The 23,141-nt window shown below is 45.3% G+C and overlaps 1 protein-coding gene and 1 non-coding gene across 3 annotated transcripts in view; both read left to right on the top strand.

Annotated features, from left to right (window-relative positions):
• Window positions 1-23,141, top strand: part of nompC (no mechanoreceptor potential C) — a 77,641-nt gene that overhangs the window by 12,281 nt on the left and 42,219 nt on the right. For both annotated transcript variants that reach the window (XM_065426850.2, XM_065426851.2), the window contains exon 3: window positions 22,190-22,288. In XM_065426850.2, coding sequence (XP_065282922.2) covers window positions 22,190-22,288 — 99 coding nt within the window. The remainder of the gene's footprint in view (window positions 1-22,189; window positions 22,289-23,141) is intronic.
• On the top strand, window positions 14,121-14,193 carry TRNAS-CGA (transfer RNA serine (anticodon CGA)). The gene has a single exon. It is a non-coding gene; the product is annotated as a tRNA-Ser (tRNA).

The following is a 23,141-nucleotide window of genomic DNA, read 5'->3' as shown; positions in this document are numbered from 1 at the left end:
AACATTCGGAAATTCCATCGCTCTTTCTTTTTTCTTACTTTTTGTATTGGTGTCCTATTCTTGAGATTTCTTCTTGTTCTTCTTTTATTTTACCCTTTGCGCGGGTTGTTTGAAGGCGTCTGCTTGTCTTTTCTTCTTTGCGTACATTTTTGCTCGGCGCTTCCAAGTGCTTCTTAGAGTCATCGGGGAATGAAACCATTCTTGAAGTCCAAGGACGGCTCAAGACTTCCTGTTTACGTTTGACACAGGTGCTTTGTGTTGGCGCTTCCGCACCGAGAACCCGTACGCATCGCGGTTTACATAGGGCCCTTACACAAGGTCTTCTAAATCGCATGTATGTCTGCGAGCCCTTACAAGTTCTAAAACGGTATTTCGTAAAACAGCGTGCCCTCCTTAATCACCAACTGCATGAAACACCTATGTATACTAAACCGCCCAATTTGGAGAAACACACATTATAACCCATGCGATTTTCACGATTTCTGCTAAGTCAATGTGTTTTGTGCACTGGCCGGCTTTTATTTCTCAGTTTAAGCAATTGAATTCAGCTTATTGATTAAAGGCTTGTTACTGAAACTTTGTCAACGAAAAAGCTTTTTTGCCGTACCATCCAATTTATGATGTCCACCCTTGCCATAAGTTTTGACAAACAAAAAATAATAATTTTGTCCTTAATATAGGCCTGGTCTCCATTATTTCAGAGGATGCATTAGCTCTGGCTCAACTCCGACGCTGCCTATTCAAATACATGTTGAACGCAAAAACGTTTTTCTCAGATAACCCCTGGACCGATTTTGATGAAATTTGTTGAATTTGAGAAAGAAAACTAAATTCTAGTCACGGTTGGAAGCGGAATTTCGATTTAGCGCCTGAATTTCGTTACAAGAATTTTCAAAAATTCGAAAGTTTAAGAAATGGAAGTACGGAGTTTACAAATTAATAGCTCTGCATCAACAACAGATTCTGTAAACCGCATTCATCAGAGCATTGAAAATGGACGAATTCAATAAGTCATTTTATATCTTACGCGAATTTGTTAAGTTGTGTACAAGATTTCTGCAATATCTGTATTTCGATATTACTAAACTTTAGAGACTCGTGTGTAACATATCAATTTTGTCCGCTTTAGATTAACTATTAGATGCAATTCACAGAATTATTGTATCGTTTTTCATTGCTCAGTTACAGAGTTGTAAACTTGATAGTTTTGTTTGCTGGAAATGTTCGATTTTTGCCAATCTTTAACAAATTATTGATTACCTAAATGAAAAATTCGAAACAAGCAGTCACTATATTTCAAGTTTTTCTTTTAAGGAAGTTTGGTGCAGCGGCTGCCGAGAAAAACGAATTCTCCGTTTACACGTATTTAGGCAGAAGCACCCGAGTTAAATCTTCCTCTTAAGAGCGCCTTCGCCGGATCGCCCAGTTTATATCAAAGGCGACGCAAGCGAGCCCCACATTCATTTCCCTGCTCTTGTGAGAAACCAAGTAAGTCTAATGGGCGACACCTTTCGCAGGTCGGCGTTTCGGTTCGACTGCTAATGACTCGGCTGGCAAATGAAAGCGTCACTTTCATCAGAACCCAAGCGCCGGTTCGCGACCGACCGCGCAGCCCGGCCTGAGTGTATGGCTTGAGTGCAGGGCGTGTCACGGCTTGTCCACCGGTATGTAGGTGCGGGCGCCGGTAGCGGTGAAGCCGCAGTACACCGGTTGGCTCGCTTCGAGCTGCGCTCTAAACCATTACGACGCAACGGGGGTGGAAAAAAAATTTACAGCGCGCTGTGCTCACGCTTGGCTGGCCACACCGCAGTCACCAGCCCCCACAGGACAAGCACTCTGACGCTGCTTTTGTTATCATCGCTATTGGCTCCCTAATTTCGCCGTGCATGGTGTTCGAGAGGCAGAACGTGTTTTATGTCGCATGCCCCTTAAAATGTCCTGGGATCCGACAGAACGGATATAGGCGTCTGAAATGGTGCACCTGTATCCTATAGTCATAGGCGATCGAGCTAGTTGGTCTGCTAGTGCCGCAAGTATTGGGCTCCCATGACAATATCAGGTGATCGACACGTGTTTGTTATGCGTCCTGGAACTCCGGCGATCTCAGAATTTAAGAAAGGCTGGACTGAAGCCAAACATGCCCGAAAACTACGACCGCTTGGTGATGGACAACAAGTTTGCAAAAACATTGCTGCAGTTCTTGCACGATGCAGGGCTGGAAGTCTTTATTTAACGTTCTTTTATTATTGGACCTCGGTACTTTGGTGTGAGTACTTGAGTAGTCTGCGGATCTCTTGACAGATATGTAGGTTTCTTGTTACTTGCTTAACATTGCACTAAGTGAGTCCATGTAAATTTGCACTCTCCTAATGTTGGGTACTGTACTAACTGTCTTGATAACATCGTGTATGCGGTCTTCTTCGGGCGGTGGGCCTTACCGCTCGACTAGGGAGGCCTCCTTCCTCTTCTCTTCTTTTATAACCCTCCCCTATGCATTGCTGTTGAGGTGTCCTCAAAGCGAGATAGAGTTACGGTGCTGCGCATTTCTCTTCAAATGTTTTTCTCTAAAAGTCATACTACTACTACTACTACTACTACTACTACTACTACTACTACTACTACTACTACTACTACTACTACTACTACTACTACTACTACTACTACTACTACTACTACTACTACATTGTGTACGCCTTGGAATTCAAATAATAATAGTAGCGGTTCGGGCGTTTCTGTCTAATAAGTGAGAGAAGATTAAATGACGGGGTGAGGTGGGCGTACGAAGGCTCACGAAGGAGACTTGACCCCCCCCCTTCCCCTTTGCGAACAAGCCGTCACATCTGTATTCACTACACAGTGACCCTCAGGGATGGTAGTCTTACCAGAAGGAACTCGATGGCCATATCGGGGGAGCCTCCTAGTTTAGTTTGTGGTGGCCGATGCATAACCCCGCGGGGGAAGCCTGTCCTTCGGCGTAATGTGCGGAGGCCGTCCAGAGAAATGGGACGGAAATGACGCTACCGCAGCACCGTGGCATTCAGTTGTTCGCGTTGTGTCACTCGCTTAAATACACCATGTGAAACTAGTTTCTTTGTATTCATCTCAGAGTTTGACGTCGGAGCCTCGCCGAGTATCTGTAAACGCAGCGGGTGATGCCTCTTACACCTTTTGTTCTCACTTTGGAAATGCTTGCGTTCTAGAGAGTGGCGGGGAGGTGGGAAAGGCTAGATTCGTATTCACAAACAGTTCTTACGACATACAGCTGAAACTCGATTTAACGAAGTAATGACCACGCTCGAATTATTTCGTTAAATTGCGAAGTTCGTAAAATCGGGAAATAAATTTTCAAGCCCTTCAAAATCTAAAACTGTAACGTAGTGACATGCAAAGGCTGCCACGACATTGTATTTGCCGCTAATCTAGTGATCTGTCACATTTACCATGAAATAACGAAAGCAAGCATCGCCGCCCCTCCGAGGCGGTGTTGAGTCGGCTGTTCCGTGCATGGGCGCTGCGTGCAACCTCGTCCAAACAAAGCTAGGGATGTGACCATGGCGCCTAGATGTTTTAACGCGATAGCTGTAGAGTACATGCTCGAAGAAGCCATCTGTGTCAAAATTAGAAAGAAATCACCGCTTTTTTTTACACATTTATTTCAGAGAGAACTTCGTTAAATCAAGTTGGGCCAATTTTGTTTCATTAATTCCGGTTAATGATAACATAGAACTCTATGGGTATCTGCCGAGGAATGTAAACTTATTCGTTAGATCGGGAACTTCGTAAAATCGGGTTTCGTTACATCGAGTTCTAAGTGTACTTGTTCGTAAGAGTAAATCCCAGTCAATCCTGTTGCTGGTCATATTATTAATGAAAGCTGCGAACCGATGGCAAAGAGCCTTACGAAATAAGAGCTTTATGAATTCAGCCCCCTGTGTCGTGGTGCTTTTGTACGCATAACAGCTCTGCCGTTTCCGTAGATATTTTGGGGAGGAAGCAGTTGTTGGCGCAAAGTCACCAACAATGATCAGATAGTTCAATGCGACCCAAAAGGGGCACTCTCTGGTGTCTCAGTTGTTAAGGGTAACTGATCATGTCCTTGGAAGTAGCGTAAAGGCGCTAAACGTCATCATTACGTTTCGCACATTCAGCACATACACCTCAACTTGCAATTTCACCTGCACCGTGACGTTTTGTCTGTTCTAAGAGTGTTATGGAAGCCACCGTCGGAATAAAGAAGACACCTTAGGAGGAGGAGAAACATTTATTTTAAAAAATAAAAGAAAGGACAAGCAGATGTCTTTCTGCTTGTGCGGGAGGCGCCCTTAGTCCAGGGCTCCTGCGGCTCTTGCTGTCTCCCGGGCCCGCCGCACCAGTTGCTGCTGGTTACGAGGGTCCGAACTAGTCAGCACGGCCTCCCACTGCTCGGGTGTGGGGTTGGGTATTTGCGGGGCCGCCTTCACGTTGGGGCACGCCCATGTGGTGTGATATAGGGAGGCTTAATCATTACAAAAAGGACATTTGTATGAGTATAGTGTAGGGTGGATTGCGTGTAGTCTGCTTAAATGTGGGTATGTATTGGTTTGTAGTTGTCTCCATGTTACGGCGTCTTCACGTGAGAGGGTCTTGTGTGGAGGTGGGTATTGTCGTCTGTTCAATCTGTGGTGTTGTAGTATGGCGTTGTATTGTAAAGGTACGGGCTCCATGGATGCGTCCGTATCCCTCTCTTGTGGCGCCCGGGTGGCATGAGCTCGGGCTACAGCGTGCGCACGCTGGGGCGCTATAACGTAAAACTATTCCAAACTTTTCTATTCCAATTCTGCTATCAGCCCTCCGCGATTGGTCAAAAACTTTTTTCGACCACCCCCCATTTCACCTGTCTGTCACGCGACGTTACAAAAACCGCAATACCTCCCCATCTGATATGATGAGTGCACACTTATTATGCATGATTTGACAGAAAAAAGAAAAACAGTTATTTCTGATTCGACTCCTTTTCGCCATTAGCCCTCGGCTATTGGTAATATGTTTTCGGGCTGCACCCACTTCACCTGCCTGTCACGCAACGTCACAAAACCGCACGAACTCACCGCGTCAAAGTGACGTGTACGCGATAAAGATGCATTAATATGCCGAACAAAACTGAATTTTTTTCGGAATAGTCGCAGGCTGCCCCGTTCCGAAAGGAATAAAAGATAGCTGCCGCCGATCGCTGACACGCTGGCTACTCGCACCTGCCGGAGAGCATGGGTGTATTTGCGTATAATAAAACTTCTTGCGTGACCGTGTAATGTTTTTAAGCACTTTCGACACGTTTACTACCTCATTCTGCCAACTCTTCTTTGCTGAGGGTCAATTTTAGCGTCATTCTTAAGCTTCCGTTGCATGCCGCCGCGATTTTCGACCAGCCACCACAACCTAAGTAAGGGAAAGCCGACCAATCGCAGACGCCGGCACCACCCTCTTCATCCGGTTACCGGTTTTCAGTGCACTTGCTCTGCCCTAGTGAATCCCTCTCCACTTGAACGTTCTCCTCGCCTCTTGTCAGCCAATTAGATACAACAAGCCGCTCAGTGTAGGCAATGTTATTCGTTTTTCAAGGAAACAAAAGGGACCTCCTATGAACGAGGAGAGCGTTTGATTGGTCTCTTTAGACAACCCTATGGGTGACCGCCCGGTGCTTGCGTCGGTGGTTACGCAAATTTGACGTCAGGACATTGGAATAGAAACATATTGGAATAGTTTTACGTTATAGGGCCCCTGATTTCCACGGAGGGACTCGTGTCCTGGAGTCCACACTATTTCAACGTCCGGGAATGCGGAGGCCTGTTTGAGGAGTCGGTGGGCGATTGAAGATATTCGACCTCTCGCGTAGCTACGGCAAGCTGCCTGGGAGTCCGTAATAATTGTGATGTACTCGTTGGTCAGACTAGAGGTGATGGCCAAGGCGATGGCTGTCTCCTCCGCTACGAGGGCGCTGGCAGTGCGGACAGTCATCGACACCACCTCTTGTAGGTTATAGTCGACAACGCTGGCCGTCATGGCTGCTTTTTGGGGGTACTGCGCGGCATCTGTGTACAGTGTGGTGGGGAGACTGCCATATCTTGTCTGTAGAGCTTTTGCGCGAGCTTGGCGACGATCGGCATGATGTTCCGGGTGCATGCTTCTGGGGATAGGGGCTACCTTGATGTGCTCTCGCAAGTTGGGGGCCAGATGGATTGCTTGTTCGTGGCCTTTGCTGTGTGTGGGGTAGCCTAGGCGCGCTAGGACTGTTCTTCCTGTTGGTGTGAGGGCTAGTCGTTCTCGTTGGCTTGTGAGGTGGGCGTCTATAATTTCTCTTATAGTATTATGCACTCCTAGGGCTTCAAGCTTGAGTGTCGCTGTTCCCGGAGGTAGGCCGAGCGCTTGCTTGTAGGCTTTCCGAAGAAGTACGTCTAATTGATCTATCTCTTTGGGAGTGAGGGGCAAGTACGGGGCAGCGTAGGCAATGCGGCTGATTATCAGGGCCTGGACGAGCTGTATTATGTCGTCTTCTTTCAGTCCGTATTGTTTGGTGGTGATACGGCTGACCATTCGCATGATCTGGAAGGTGGTCTGCTTGAGACGTTGGATGGTGTATGCGCCTCTGCCGTCCTGTTGTATGTGGAGTCCGAGAATGCGGACGCGGTTTACTGTGGGTATTTCTTTGTCGTCGAGGATGAGTGTGATGTTTGGTAGTTCATTGAGTTTTCTTCGGGATTTCTGTCGAACGACTAATAGTTCTGACTTCTCGGGGGAGCACCGGAGACCACTTGATTTTGCATATTGCTGGACAACGTCGGTCGCTTGTTGAAGGGCGTCTTGTTTCTCTCCTTCGGAGCCAGCGGTGGTCCAGATAGTGATGTCATCGGCGTATATTGCATGCCTGATTCCTGGTATTGCGTTGAGTTTGTCAGGTAATTTCATCATAGCAATATTGAAAAGGGTGGGTGATAGAACAGCACCTTGTGGGGTTCCTGTGTTGCGGGTAGGTAACGTCGGGGTTCTGAGTGAGCCAATGCCTATTGTGGCTGTGCGGTTGCTTAGAAAGGCGCGTATATAATTGTAAGTATTACGACCACAGTTCGTGAGGCTTAGGTTTGTAAGGATGGTATGGTGAGCCACATTGTCAAAAGCGCCTTTGAGATCGAGTGCTAAAATCGCTCCGGTGTTGTGCGGTGAGACGTGTTCAAGGACTTGTTCCTTCAGCTGAAGAAGTATGTCGTGGGTAGAAAGGTGGGGCCGGAATCCGAACATTGTTTCGGGAAAGAGGTCGCTGGATTCTAGGTAAGGTTGAAGCCGATTGAGAATGACATGTTCCAGAAGCTTGCCTAGGCATGAAGTCAGTGAAATTGGTCTCATATTTTCTAAGCTGGAGAGTTTGCCTGGCTTCGGGATGAGTATGATGTCCGCGTGCTTCCAGTCTGCTGGTAGTGTACCCGCTTCCCAGTGATGATTAAAGAGGTCTGTGAGAGATTGAATGGTGCCATCATCCAGATTGCGCAGGAGCTTGTTATTTATTTTATCCTTGCCTGGGGTGGTGTTTCGTGTGAGTGCATGGAGTGCTTGTTGCACCTCAGTGATAGTGATCGGCTTGTCGAGGTCGTAATTGTCGCTCCCGCTGTAGGTTGGAGGTAGTCCTTGTGTGGGTTCGAAATCGCCTATGTACCGCGCCCGCAACTCCTCCAGGATTTCGTCATCAGAACCCGGATGGTTGTGGAGGATACGTTGGATTGTTTGCTGGCTAATTGCCTTGCTTTGTGTGGGGTCAAGAAGATGGCGTAGCAGCGACCATGTTTTGGCCGTGCTAAGATTACCCTGCAACTTGTTGCATAGTTGTCGCCAGTTGTGACGGGTGAGCTCCCCAGCATAAAATTCCGCGGTTGCCGTGAGTTTCGCTATACGTAGTTTCAATTTACGATTATGTTTTTGGCGCTTCCATCTCCTAACAAGGCCTCGACGTGCTTTCCAGAGGTGAAGAAGGTGTGGGTCTACGGCCGGTATGTCTGTGGTCAGTGTGATCTGTTTTGAATGTCTGGCTACGTCTTGATGGAGCTCTCGTACCCACTGCTCGAGATCCGTAATACCCGTTGAGGAGTCATCCGCTCGCTCTTTGCGAAAAGCTGTCCAATCTGTGAGTGTTGTCTTTTTTATCGGGTGGCGTGCATGCGTAACGTTCAATGTGGTGGCAAGTATGCAGTGGTCACTGCCCAGAGTTTCCTCCGTGTTGTGCCAGGCTGCTTGCTGTATCCCTTTAGTGAGGGTGAGGTCAGGTCATGTATCTCGGGAGACGCTGTTTCCTAGACGTGTGGGGTATGCGGGGTCTGTGAGGATGGTGAGACGATGCTGCTGTATCGTGCACTGGAGTGCAGTGCCTTTTGATGTGGCTGTCGTGTAGCCCCATGCCTGGTGAGCAGCGTTGAAGTCGCCTACAATCAGCAGACTATTATTTTTGGCTATGCCAATCGCTTTAGTGATCAAGTAGTCGAACTTGGCCTGCTTCTGCTTGGGTGGGCTGTATATATTCAGTATGAAAAGGCTCTTTCGGCCTCGTTGGAGCGGCAGGATCTCAATTAGGTTATGGTCGACGTCACTGCCGTCTATTGTGTGTTGTGTGGTTGTGAGCGTTTTAGCTGTAAGTGTGGCCACGCGGCTTTCAGGCGTGGTGGTATGTGTGTTGTAGCCAGATTGAGTTGGGTGTGTGCCTGTTTCCTGTAGTGCGATTACGCTTGGTGTCGTTTTGGCGTTACAGATGTACTGTCTTAGAGACCCTTGCTTGCGTTTGTAGCTGCGACAATTCCATTGCCAGATTATGAGTGGGTTTTCGTTCCTGTGGTTGGTTTTGCTATTCGTCCTGGCTGACGGGTGGATCGGCAGGGTGTCCCTGCTCTGCTTCCTGTTGTACTAGTGTTCTGACTTTCTTGCGTCGCTGATCTTTTGCGAGCCGCGTTTCTTCAACAACACTTGCCAGTTGCTGGATGCTTTGTTGCATTGCTAGAAGCTGCCGTTGCAGTACATCAACTTTCTCCTCGACTTGTGCGATTTCTGTCGGTTTTGCTGATTCCGCGAGAATCATGGGTTCAGAATGCTCCGAAGATGATGGCATTGAGGGTGCGGTTACTGGTGTGGAATGCTGATTGTCAGTACGAGTCGCGTATAGTTCTGCAATCTGCGTGCGAAGTTTGTTATTTTCTTCATGAAGGCGTTTGTTTTCTTCTCTGATTGCCTTTAGTTCAGCTAGAATTTGCAGTTGAACATCAGTATTGTGTATGGATGAAGAATTATGTGGTGCTGTGTGTAGACGTGATGAGAAGGTGTTGTCTTGGTGGACTGTGTGAGAGGGGAAAAGCCGTGCTGACCAGCTCACCGCTTGTGATCCCGGTACAGCAGGTCCGCTGAGGTTCCGGGTCGCTCCTTGTTGGTTCCGCGAGCAGGAGCGAGACCTGGAGCGGGAACGCTTCCGTTGCTGGTCTGTGCGTGACCGAGACTTCGACCGAGAGTAGTCCCGGCGGCTGGTCCTTTGCGATGCCGAAGATGCCTTCTTCAGTCGATCAGGGCACTCCTTGGAAGCCGTAGGATGAGACCCCTGGCATAAGGCGCACCGGGGGTGACAGGGATGGTCCTGAGTGGGGCTCCGTGTACCACACTGGGGGCATAGGTTTGCTTCTGGAGTTGGGCATACATCGGTCCGGTGGCCGACTTGGTGGCAGATGCGGCAGAAATGCGTGGTTGTTCGGTATGGTTTGCATCGTACTTCACCGCTGTAGTATCGCACGTAGAAGGGTACAGCCTTGCCAGTGAATGTGATCACTGCCGCAGTGGTTTGTCCAAGCATGCGGTCATGTAAGATTTCTCGGCCAGGTGCATAGAGCCCGTTAAGGAGGACTTCTGTGGGAGTTCCTGCGGGAATGCCGTGAATGACCCCTTTGACGGAGCTGTCGGGTGCCGCCACGTATGCCGTGACTGCAAACTCTCGACCGCCCAGGTGAATTGTAGTGATGTGACGGATGCTCATAGCTAGCTCTTCGTTTGGTGTGCTAGCAATAGCGATGTTTTGTACTGGGTCAATTCTTACAGTAAGGGTCCGTACGTGCTCAGTAGTGGGGTGCTGACATGCCAGCTTGATGCCTTCAGCGACCTGTGGCGTGGTCCAGGTGGCAAGGTTGAGTCCCTCTCGGGGACGGATGATTACCTTGAGGTCGTTTCGAGGCAGCGGTGGGAGTCGGGGTTGTCGGTGAAACGATGGGTGTCGGGGTTGGAGGGGTGGATTGGTGGGAGTCGATGTTTTCTTCCGACCGTACTTAACAGTGAGCCAGTCTCCGCCGGCAGGTTCATCAGGAAGTGGGATTTGCGCGTTCTCGAGATACCTTAGTTAATTTTCTTGTACCATAGTATCTACATTATGCAACATCACATAACGTCAACATATTTAACATGAACACAAGCACCTCGATCAAAGAAGCTTCGCGCACACCCGTTCCTGCAGTGCATGAGATCCACATAATCTTTAAGTGGATGCAAGGTCAGTTGAATGTTTGTGATAAGCATAGCTGCTTTTACAATATGCATCTTAGCTTTATTGCTCACTAAGTGTAGTTGATTTTTTATACATACTATAAAGTAATTTGGAGAGATGAATGTTTCTTTAAATGTTGCACATTTGATTCGCTACACTGTAATTGTGTATCCTAGCAAATAAGTTTCTCGTATGTTGTACGTGTAGCGACAGAAGACTTACTGCTGCCATTTCAGGGCCTTCAGGTACATTCAAGCGGTATGTTGCAGCATTTCACCTGGAAGGCCCTAAAAAAATTTGCTGGAAATAAACACGTTTCTGATTGTGACCCTAATGTATGATGTGCGACCTTCTAAGTTGTATACTTTGGACTGAGCTCGAACTGACCTGAATATTTGGCGTGTATATCGCGTTTGTGGGGAAGTACGGACACCGATTAGATGATTGGAGTCACATTCGTGGAGGCCTTAATTTTATTATAACTTTTCTTGTACTGTCGAACAGAAAGAAATGTTGTACTGGAGGTATCTTACATCTCTATACACGAACTCACTAATCACAGAAGAGGAGGAGCAATCTGTACTCTCGTCGTTGTTCTTCACATATTATTATATGAAATGCTTATTTAAGCATTTTATATAAATATATATATATATGCCTATTTGAAACCTGTTATTCATGTTAGTAGCACTTCTACATGCTATTTCATTTATACTAGACTTAAAACGCAAAAAAACGAGGACACAAAAAGGAATGTCACACAGGACGAGCGCTACTTCAAACTAAGTTTATTATCGGAAAAAACGCGCCTGTTTATCAGTCGACACGGATCAAAAGCAAAGTACATCATTGGGCAAGCGCGCTCCAAACACCCATCCTCCCCCCAAAAGTTAAGAAAGCTGTGAAATCCAATGGTGACACGGCTAGGCTCAATTATTTAATTTATTAGAAACTCAATTATTTAATTGACTCAAACTCAATTTATTTAATCGAGTTTTGCTACATGCCTTAAGCTGACGGACAAGCTTTACGTCCTTAGGTGGGTCAGCGAATGCGGTTTCACAACCAGGTTAATATACATGCATGGGTCGATTTGATGAGAACATTTCAGCAGCATTTTCTATATAGTGTGTTACCACTTGACGCAACTATTTCCCGCTAAGTCATGTTCTTGGTCTGAAAAAAAAAATATTAAGGGTTCTTTTTCTTTTTTTTTTCATAGCGAGTTGTGCTGAAGACAGGCTAGCTCCGCGGTCAGGTAGTTATATTGGCAGAAGCCGTTCACCGTTTCTGCAGAGCGCGTGGGCTTTGAAGTTTTCGCGAATGTACAACAAGGATCCGTGTGACAGTGGCGGTAGAAGCTTTCTTCTTTCCTTTCTTTTTCCATAAAATGTCATTGTGTGAAATGTGTGTGCGTGTTATACGTTATATGTGTGTACTGGTATAGCCGGCTCTGATTGATCTATCCTATACCTTCCCTTTCCTCGACAATTATTAAACAACTTTGAGATAGGTGACAATAGAGAAAGCACAGCTAGCGCGAGAAGCGAATTTGGCACGGATTGTACCATGCATGCTTCGCGATAACGTGGCACTGCAGCGGAAGCTCCGGCCGACGTCGTGCGCAGTTAGTCAGGATCTCAGTCGTACGAATGCATACGTGTGCCAACCGCCCTGTGCCCTATGCGCAGTGTACCATCCTGCTCACCATCCCTGGCACTTCTAGAACAATCTCGAGTACCTGAACGTACCTCTCCTATTCTGTAGACTCATAATAATGAATCCCCCAGAAGCGCTCCGAAAATATCAGCATTATGGAAATACCAAATAATTTTCGCGCATTCTGCCGTACAGTGTAAGCATAGTCTAACGCACTCACACGCTACACGTTTTATCAGGACCAGGGCATGCAACGGTATTCCCGTTACGAAGAATGATTCCCTAAATCGGACGGTGCTATCCATCGTGTGCTTCCGCCCAACTTGAAATTTGTTGTTGTTGTTGTTACGCGTTCTTTGGAAGGCGAGCCAGTCGGCTGCCAGCCTGATGTGCTCGACTATCCCGCGTAAGTTAGCGACTCCCTGCACGGCTCCTCTTGTTCGCGCAAATTGGTCTCGCAACGGCGGCCATGTGCGTATACACCGACGCCGGCCGCAGGTATAAACGGTCTGCTCGACGGCGCGTTGGGTTCCGCCAGAGCGCGCCCCCAAAACTGAGGCAGCAAACTGCGCACCACGCAAGGCCACCGAAAGCGTCCGTCAGCGTTGGCCAAGAGCTTTCTCCCGCCACGCTGAATGTTAATAGAGCGCCACCGCGCGCGTCCGAGCGATAAACTAATTACCTTCGAAGATATAAACTATTAGAGCTCGTCCCCGTTCACTGGAACCCGGTGCATGCCATCACTGCGTGGTATTTGGAGTGATATTTGTTACCAAAAAGAGAACTAAAAAAGAAAAGGGCACACCATTAAGGTTAGTTAAGAGTCATGCTTAACAAGTGAGCGAACGCGAGAAAACGAGGTTTCAACATTACGTGCATAAATTATTTCTCTGCACTTTTCGAGTCACAGAGAGTCATGCACGGTGTCGCACGGAGGTGAAACCGAGCGTTAGGGGCTCACCTTGCGCGATAAAGTGGCGAGCGGGGTGTTCCACCGCATGGCCCACAGCAAGTGCGCGCGTCCTTCCACGGGTAAAAAAGCACCGGGAACCTGCTGGTTGAGACTGCAGCCTTCGGATTGGACATCTGTCTGAAACTCGACCCGATTCGCAATGAGTATTTCTCTCAGATCTTCATTTCCAAAGTATGCGGTTTGAGCCTATGATGCAGTAATCCCAAGGCATCCTCGCGTTTGGAGCTACTAGTCCTGCTATAGGTCGCCTGTTAACACAGAGGGCTCCTTTCTTCCGCCAACCTTTTTTGCACCATACGAGTGAAGATATAGTGCTTTGAAATATTACTTTTTTTTTTCGATCTAAGGTTGGTTTAGTGCTGCTCATCACTGTATTTTTTTTTTTAAAGCTCTCTTACGCGCGTTCGCCTTCTCCGTATCCGTAGCTACGTCTGCATGCGCAGGCGATTTTCTATATTGCCGGAGGCAGACGTAAAAACTCATAGTAGTGAAACTGTGCCGAATCTGAGCAGACCTTAACATTCAGCTTTATTTCGCAGTTTCCTTTTTACAGCAAAAGAAAATGCAAGGGAAGGAACAAAAAGTTGCACAATCGTAGCTTGCCGAGGTTCCTGTCCCCTTGCTTTGACAAGCAGTTGCAGCATATTCACAAATAGAATGATGTACTTATGTACAAAACGAATTCATATTATACATAAATCTGTATTCACATCAGGATGTATATATGTAAATGTGTATATATATATATATATATATATATATATATATATATATATATATATATATATATATATATATATATATATATATATATATATATATATATATATAAACTAATTACCTGACACTGACACCAAGGACAACTTAGGGAAAATTACTTGTGCTTAATAAATGAAATAAAGAAAGTGGCAAGTACTAGTACACATAAATACCCAAGAAAGTGGATGGGGAAATGGCGCCGCGGTAGCTCAATTGGTAGAGCATCGCACGCGAAATGCGAAGGTTGTGGGTTCGGTTCCCACCTGCGGCAAGCTGTTTTTTCATCCACTTTAATTTACATTAATTTATCGTTTCTTTATTTAATTTATTAAGCACAAGTAATTTTCCCTATGTTGCCCTTGGTGTCAGTGTTTGTTGGCTTCTTATGATATGACTAATAAAAATCGGGCCCCTTGGTTAACACCCTTTCTTCTCGTTTATATATACTGCAGTGAAGAGGAATGCCCAGCATATATATTTCTGTATACAGTCCCACATACGTACCTACAACAACCCAGCATCCATGCATATTTGCATCTGTACATGTAGACATACATCTATATCCAAAAAAAAGGAGGGGGGGGGGAAAGATCATGCATAAATGATAAGCAACACCTGACAAAATACACGTTAAAAATAATACCAACAATTTTACTCAGAATGTAACGGCAATGTTCAGCGGAACATAAAAAAAGAAATGCGGAACGATGGAAAAGCGAAAGATTTGAAACGTGACAAAAATTTGCAAATCTTATCATTTATAAAATTTGACCATTGTTAATCAAATTTAATTTCAGTGCATTTCTCGTAGTAGCATTTAGTTTGGTATGGGAAGCATGTATCACGTTTAATACTCTCGGCACCTGGTACTGCGACCGCCTAAAACTGTAATTAGTTCTTGTGGAAGGCAACACCCACTGGCCCAGTTTTCTAAATTCATATAAAGCTTCCTTTGATTTGACTAAGCTGCACAAACCTATGAAAGCCTTGTTGTTACACCAAAAATATTTTTTGTAATTTTTAAAACTAGGTTATAATCATGGAAATATTCAATAGGGAGCACATTAAGAGCGCGAAATATCTCGAGTGTATGTGCATCAAACGGTGCATTAAGAACATGTCCGACAGTTTTCTTTTGTAATGTTTTTAAGCTTCGTATGTTTGCTTGCGATGGCGTACACCAAACTAGATTACAGTAGCTAACATGTGAAAGGAATAGACTGTTACATAACAACAATTTTATCTTAGAGGGCAGTATGTGTCGTTTTCGACAGATTACTCGACATGCTCTCGCCAAAATGGATATAATACGCTCAACGTGTGCATCCCAAAATAAATGTTCGTTAAAAATTACACCTAACGTTTTTACGTGATCAACTAATTCTATCCTTTTTGTGTCGAGGTGAAGAACAGTATTGCAGTTTAGCTGTCTTTGTGGCGGCGCAAACAACACAGCCTTCGTTTTATTCGCATTAATTGCTAATGAGTTTAGATTACTCCACTTTTGTAATAGGTTTAAAGCTTTATTTGTCATATCTGTAATTTGGGAAATATCAAGTGATCTGAAAAAAGGACAGTATCATCAGCATAGACAATGAATTGTGCATGTCCACTAATATTGGTTATGTCATTATTATAAATATTAGATAATATCGGCCTAAGTACACTTCCTTGTGGAACGCTTTGTGTTAATTCCCTTGCTGGTGAAAGTTTTGATCCAATTGCGGCGCACTGCCTTCTGTGCTCAAGATATGATTTCAAAAGTTTAAGAGGAATCCCGTGAAAACTATAGTGGTTTAATTTGTAAATAGGGTTTTATAGTTAATCGAATCGAAAGCCTTGGAAAAGTCATCGAATACACGGAGAGTTAACATTTTGTTCTCAAAGTTACTTAAAATTATTTCTTTTTGCGTCAACAAGGCAAGCTCTGTAAACATTTCATACCGGAAAAGCAAACTGCACATCTGATAGGATGCTATGTTTATTACTAAATGACTTAATTCTCCCGCAGATGGTCTTTTCAAGACCCTTCGAAATTGCAGGAAGTATAGATATTGGCCTATAATTTGTTAACTCGTTTTTGTTGCCGGACAAATATAACAATCACTTTCGCATCTTGCATTTTCGCAGGGAAGACGCCGTTTAATAAGGAAAGGTTAAAAATGTGAGTAAGCGCATGTAACAAAACAAGCACAAATTTAATGGGTTTAATCTGCAATCCATCTATATTGCGTGATGTGCTGTTTTTAAGGACATAAAGGTCGAATATACTTCTTCTGGTTTTGCACATTAAAAAAAAAACCTGTGTAAGTGTTGGGATTTCCCAGAGAGGAAGTTGCATTTATATTATGCATGCTTAAGGTTAAAGATTTAAAGTGTTTGTTAAATTTATCAGCCAATTATTCACCCGTAATAGCTTTGTTATCAATTTTCAGCTCTAATTCTTGCTTATTATGAGATTCCGGCTGTAGAAGTTTATTTACTTCACGCCAAACGACATCGCTCCCAGTTCCCGCTCTATTAAAAACGTTTTCAAAATGTCTGTTCTTGGCATTCCTCGGGAATTTATTTAAACAGTTTCTGTATTTTTTAAAGGAAGTGAAGTCCGCAGGATCCCGAGTCTTAATAAACATTGCATACAAAGAATTTTTTTCGCGGATCATTCTCAGGCATTCATCAGTACGCCATTGATTCCTAATTTTTTTTGACCTCGTGAACGTAGTGGTACGTACCGATGAAAAGGCACATCGCAGTGAAAGTGTACAGGAACTGAGTAGATCTTATGCTCTCATTGGCGAGAGTCCTAAAGCATTTTGTGGTAAAATCCTAAAGCCCTTAAATGATTATCAGGGGAAAATTTTTTTTGTAGAAAGACAGCGAGGTCGACCTGAGCTTATGCGTTCTAAACTGCTATTCTACACTGGGGAAGGGGGAAGAAGGAACGAAAGAGGAAATTGATTATTATTATTATTATTATTATTATTATTATTATTATTATTATTATTATTATTATTATTATTATTATTATTATTATTATTATTATTATTATTATTATTATTATTATTATTATTATTATTATTATTATGACGATGACGACAAGTAGGAGCGTGTGATTAATGCTGGTCGTTAACGCAGCGAAGTATTTGAGCCACAGCCTCAAATCCACTCCTCTGTCGTGCAGATATTGTATCATGGCCCATACTGTATAGTGCGGCACATCTTGGGTGGAGCGAAGGACCCAGAATAAAGCCGTCCGAGAATGGTATAGCGTTCATCATCATCATCAGCCATGTTACGCCCACTGCAGGGTAGAGGCCTCACCCATACTTCTCCAACTACCCCCTTTATATACTAATTGTGGCCATGTTGTCCCTGCAAACTTCTTAATCTCATCTGCCCACCTAACTTTCTGCCGCACCCTGCTACGCTTCCCTTCCCTTGGAATCCAGTCCGTAACCCTTAATGACCATCGGTTATCTTCCCTCCCTCTCCCTCTCTCTCTATCTTCCCTGATGGTTGCTAAAGAAGAGACTAAAGTCTGTCGTTCCTGCGTAGTGCGGGGCCGGCGCAAAATGTGTGCGTTAGTGTCTCGCGTACGTGGCAGCTGTGGCACTCTGGGCTGCTTTCACTACCGAATGTTACAAATTTTTCAATAAGCGGTACTGATGACGCGTACCTCGCGCAGACGACGGGGAGCCTTCTGAATATTCCCAGCAGTGCCGGCGTAAACTCTGCAGATTTGCATGAGCGATGTGTACTACGGTATCAGCTAAATATTGCATATGCCTTGCGGGCCTCTAGATATATATGCCTATGCTGAGTTCACATTAACAGGGTTTCTGAAGATATATACCACTGTGCTTCCTCGGATCAACTGGCTTGCATGGGCGCCTGTTCTACACCATCATCTTGTGCCTGCTTGCCTGCGGGCTGGACGGTTGGCTGGCTTGCTCGTTTTGTTTCGTTTTACGCTGTCGTACACATGCCTGTTATGCTATATCCTTATCTCCCTTCTCCCGTTGTCCCCGTGAGCATCAAACGAGAGGCTTTCCTTTGAATAATTTCCTTGCCTATCCGCTATCTCTCTCTCTCTCTCTCTCCTTCAAAGCTGCTTTTTCGTTGACATGCAGCATCATGGGACGGTCTCGTCCGGTGATTGCACTATAGTGCAAATCCGCCAGTTTGTTAGAAGAAGAACAAAACGAACAAAAGAAATGAAAAGAAAGGGAGAAAAGGCGTACGAATGGGGCAACAAAAAACTACATGCGTAGTAGACGCTCTTGCGACATCGATCAGTTCTTCTGGGCACGTGCGAGCCCGGGCTGCTTCCTTTCCCTCTTTTTTTTCTTTTTTTTGTGTTCTCTCCTTTCTAGTCGTCCCCTGTACGTACGCGCGAAGCCTGTATCGATCCCCTAGCGGCTCTGCGTTGAGTAAAGCGACGGACACGAGGTAAAAGCCCCGAAGCGGCGCCGTCAATCGTGGCGTCACACGCCGCGGACGCGTCACAACTTTGCACTCTAGCGCAATAAGTTCGCGGAAGATGCCGCCGCGCCGTGCGTCGGTGGCGTTGCGTACTACGTGTATACGTGCGCTTGTCCGCTGGCGCTGGCGATCTTTTTGTTTATTTTTTCAGCAGATGACGCCGCCAATGCTTGCCCAAAATGGAGGCGTACGAAAGCACAGTTCCCAATAGGGGATCAGAAAATTTGGTTGTGGGAGTTCATAGGTCTTTTTTTTTCTTTTTTATTGTTTAACCTAGGTAGGACATTAGGCAGTATAATAGCAAGAGCTTGGTGTTGCAACCCACTGCCTCGTTCCAAAGGGGACGCTCATAACATCCATTCATCCATCCATCGAGAAGGAATGCGCTATAAGTGCGGGAAAGCTTCGGCTGTATCTCCTGCAACAAAACATGCAAAATGGCCCGGTTGCTTCGTAACTTGTAAAATAGAAGTGAATTGCTGCATTATGCCTAAATAAAACTCGGACCGGTGTTTCTAGAATGTATACTAGTTGGCTTATAGCGTGCGTTTTCTGCTTCAGCGTCAGTTTCGCCAAGTTCGCTTAGCAGCGAGGGCAACGCCACATATTTAGTTGGTAGATCGACGAGACGCAGCAACTGCGCAACATTGAGGGGAACGGCGAAAAAAATAAAAAGAACAGGTGTAGTTTCAAGCTATGGTGTAGTACTTGGGTACTCAAAGTACGCGCTCACTTTTTTTTTTCCCCGACTCGCCAGAGCAGCCTTTTCCCACTCCAGCACTCTTTTGTGGCCAACATTCACAAAATATTGAACCACGTTCTTCCTTTTCCTTTTTTTTTCTTCTTTCCTGCCTTTGAGAGAGAGAGAGAGAGAATGAAAAGGAAAGGCAGGGAGGTTAACCAGATATGAGTCTCCGGTTTGCTACCCTACACTGGGGATGGGGGATAGGGGTTAGAAAGATGACAGAGATGAATGAAACGCTAAAAAAAGGAAAAAAAAAACACGCACACATGGAGGCACACACACACAAAAGGCGTTCCAGTTAAAGTCGTTCACACAGGCCGGTAGATCGCAAAAAGCGCAATAGCGCTTGCACGGCCTTCTTCTGTGACGGTAGGTCCTTTCGATGTTGTAGAATTCGTTGTGAATTCCTGCCTTTGAAGACACATCACTGCCTCAAGGGTGGTCTTAAAGACCACGTTAAACCTGAGTAGGGACAAGCGCCTCGACGAGCAGGACGTCCTCCGAGAACGGCGCAATTCTACCTCTGCTGTGGGCACTACTGAGCTACTTCTAATGCTATTGGAAACTGCATGCAGGCTTCAGTGACGACCTGTAAACTATTACCCTGCCAGTGCGTTTCACGTGTGTTTGTGTTTGTATCCTTGTTTCTTGTGTTGCTTTTATCTCATTTTTTATCGCTCATCGTACATTACATCTGGAGTAGCCACGCACGCCAAGGCTAACTTACAAAATTTTATGAAACTCCCTCCCTCCCCCCTCTCTCTCTCTCTCTCTCTCTCTCTCTCTCTCTCTCTATATATATATATATATATATATATATATATATATATATATATATATATATATATATATATATATATATATATATATATATATATATATATAATTAAAATTAAATTATGGGGTTTTACGTGCCAAAACCACTTTCTAATTATGAGGCACGCCGTAATGGAGGACTCCGGAAATTTCGACCACCTGGGGTTCTTTAACGTGCACCTAAATCTAAGTACACGGGTGTTTCGCATTTCGCCCCCGTCGAAATGCGGCCTCCGTGGTCGGGATTCGATCCCGCGACCTCGTGCTCAACAGCCTAACACCATAGCCACTGAGCAACCACGGCGGGTATATATATATATATATATATATATATATATATATATATATATATATATATATATATATATATATATATATATATATATATATATATATATAGTTTCGTTGTTTCTATTGACCTGTTCCACGTTTTCATGGCATGTCGCCATATTCCTCATGTGTCTCACTACTTTTCAATGGTGAGAAAATTTACAAACTAAGTTCATCTCGGTGGATTGGCCCTTGAGGACATTCCATGCTTCCATGCGCCCAAAGTGAACTCCCTGATTTGCATGCGCAGTAGGATACGCAGATGGTGAATAAGGCGCCAGCTAAAAACGGCCTTTGTGTATTTGTGTGCAGTAAGGGTATATATACCGAAAACATATCTGATATAGCACCGGTTGTTGTGCGCCGTACACAAGTGGTTCTCGTTTGCGAACTATGCCGTTGCCGAAGACCTGCATATCTCACTTGTTGGACTGCGAACGACCACGCTGGGCAAATCACGTTGGCGCTCCAAAATTAGTTTCTCTTTAGTGCATTTCCGTGCACCCGAATCATCATATGCGTGAATATGTCAGTTCTTTCTATATTGAAGTCCACGAGATAGAAGCTACTCCTCTAGTGTAACGAAACGCGAGAAAGCCGTTGGCGTGCTTCCGTGGTTGGTTGAAAGGAAATTTAGGTGACGTGCTTCTACAGCGGCTAATCAGCTCGAATTTGCTCGCGGAGTGCCGAGGCATACTCTAGCATCCCTGTTGACATGCTTCGAAGTCGTTTTCAAGACTAGCGTGGGAGGTAGTGCAGAATCACGGCGGAATATGCCGTTCCTGTTTCATAATTGCATTGTAAAATGGAGTAGAAATGAAATTCCCCGTCTCCTTGTTACACCCTCAAAGCGCGAAGTTCATTTGTCATTTGGCTTCGCTTGCTGTACAAGCTATCTGATGTGTGAAAGGGAAGACACCTGTATCCAGTGTAGATATCGTGATATCAGATATATCTAGGATAACACCGACAAACCTATGCTGTTTTCGTAAAGCACACATGCTGCACTTCGAGATACAGGTGAAATTCTTTCAACTGCTGGTTAGGGAAAAGTGGTACACAGACGTCTTAGTGTGTCATGCACCTATTCTCGTTTCCACTAAGGAACTCTCGATGGTTCGCAGCGCTTCCTGTAAGGGTTCAGTAAATACTGAACATAGACAAAAGTGCCGTATGGAGACATCATAGGCCTGTAGTTAGCATTGGAACTACGGAAGATCTAGGCCGCTGGTCGCACCACTTTTATTAGGTCCTAGGGTGGAACAAGCGGAAGGGTTCGAACTTTATTTTGACCTAATATATTTGTATCTGCCAATGTTGAACCTGTGTAGTTGTGCAACCCCACTGTTCTCACTCGGAAGCCCCCTTCCTGCATCATTTGGACTACACGGCTTTACATACCGCTACCTGACCTCCCTCACCAACTACAAGGCAGCATGTGATATGGTCTTGTTGTCGGTGCTTTATTTTTTTATCCTTTACTCAGAGATTTCCACACTTTGCCTGAAGGCCTTACAGCAGGTTCGTTCCGATTCCACTGAGTGGTTGTTTTTACAAAAGAATAACTCGCATGCAGGTTTGTCCTCGCCCGGTATATTCCCAAATTTTTGACGCGTGGTCAGCACACACAAATATACAAATTAGTCATATGATCTATAAATAAATAAATAAATAAACCAATCAATCAATCTTACTAATTTCTAGTTTGTAAAAAAAACGACATATGTTATTTACTTAAAGCAATTACAGAAAGCTATTTCAGTCTATCCCCTAACAACTGCAAAGAACATTGAGGCACCATTTTTTTTTCGGAGCCGCGTTGCCACTCCTGTCAGTGCCCCGTCGAATCAGGCCACTGACGATGTAATTGCTTGTCTTCCGTCTCTCCGTGCAGGATGGCCAGACCGCCCTTCACCTGGCCGCTGTCCACGTGCGGGAGGACATGGTGCGCCTGCTGCTCAACCGGCGCGCCGACCCGACCGTCACCGGAGGGGCAAGCACACTTTCTCGTCTTCTTCTGCTTGGGCTCTCACTATAGCGCAGACACTCTTCCATTTACCACGCAGCTTTTGACTGCTGCGAAAGATGCGTTACGTTTCTGCATTATTATCGCTGTGTCAAAACCTTCCAATGACGCTCTCTACTAACCGGAGGCTAGTAGGAATAGCCAACGTTACCGTCACTAAGTCGACGGCGTTCCTTAAGTACCAGTTAATTCACGTGTGCTAGGTTAGAGAGGGAGGGGTGAAGGGGGGGGGGGACGATAAGGCCTCTTGAGAGTTCTTGGCTTGGATCCCCTGCATGTATACCCCCCCCCTACCCCCTTCTCGCAATGACCTAATTGTTCAGCGGCGTGTGTGCTTACTGAACTGGCGGACGAAATCTTTGTTGTAGCAATACTTTCTTCCCTGCCGCTCTAAATTTGGTGTCGCCACCGTTTACATCGTGGCATTGAGTCTTTAACGCTGGTGGAACTAGTATATCGCTTCCGAAGCACAACCTCACATTACCTCTCTATCTGCACTGAGCGATCCTGCGTTCGATACCATCAATGTCTCGTGTATAACAAGCTTAAGGGGAAACTCAGAGCCGTGACGTTACGTTATGGGCCAGTGCTTTCAAGGTACACAGTGGCGGAAACAGGAACACAAAAGAAAGTCGAAGTTTCCACCTTTGCTATTGCTATTGCTAACACTTTGCTATTGATAGCAATAGCAAAGTGTTAGACAAAGTAAAATTCGTAGTTTTGTTGACCGTATGAATTCTAGTAATCGTTCCCTTACTAAATAAATTAACAAGCGGGGTGTCACCTGCGCGCAGACAAACGTGAAGAGATTTCGCTCGAT

The sequence above is a fragment of the Dermacentor albipictus genome, chromosome 3 (assembly GCF_038994185.2).
Source record: "Dermacentor albipictus isolate Rhodes 1998 colony chromosome 3, USDA_Dalb.pri_finalv2, whole genome shotgun sequence".
In the NCBI taxonomy this organism is placed as follows: Eukaryota; Metazoa; Arthropoda; class Arachnida; order Ixodida; family Ixodidae; genus Dermacentor; species Dermacentor albipictus.
This window is presented reverse-complemented; position numbering and strand designations above follow the sequence as displayed.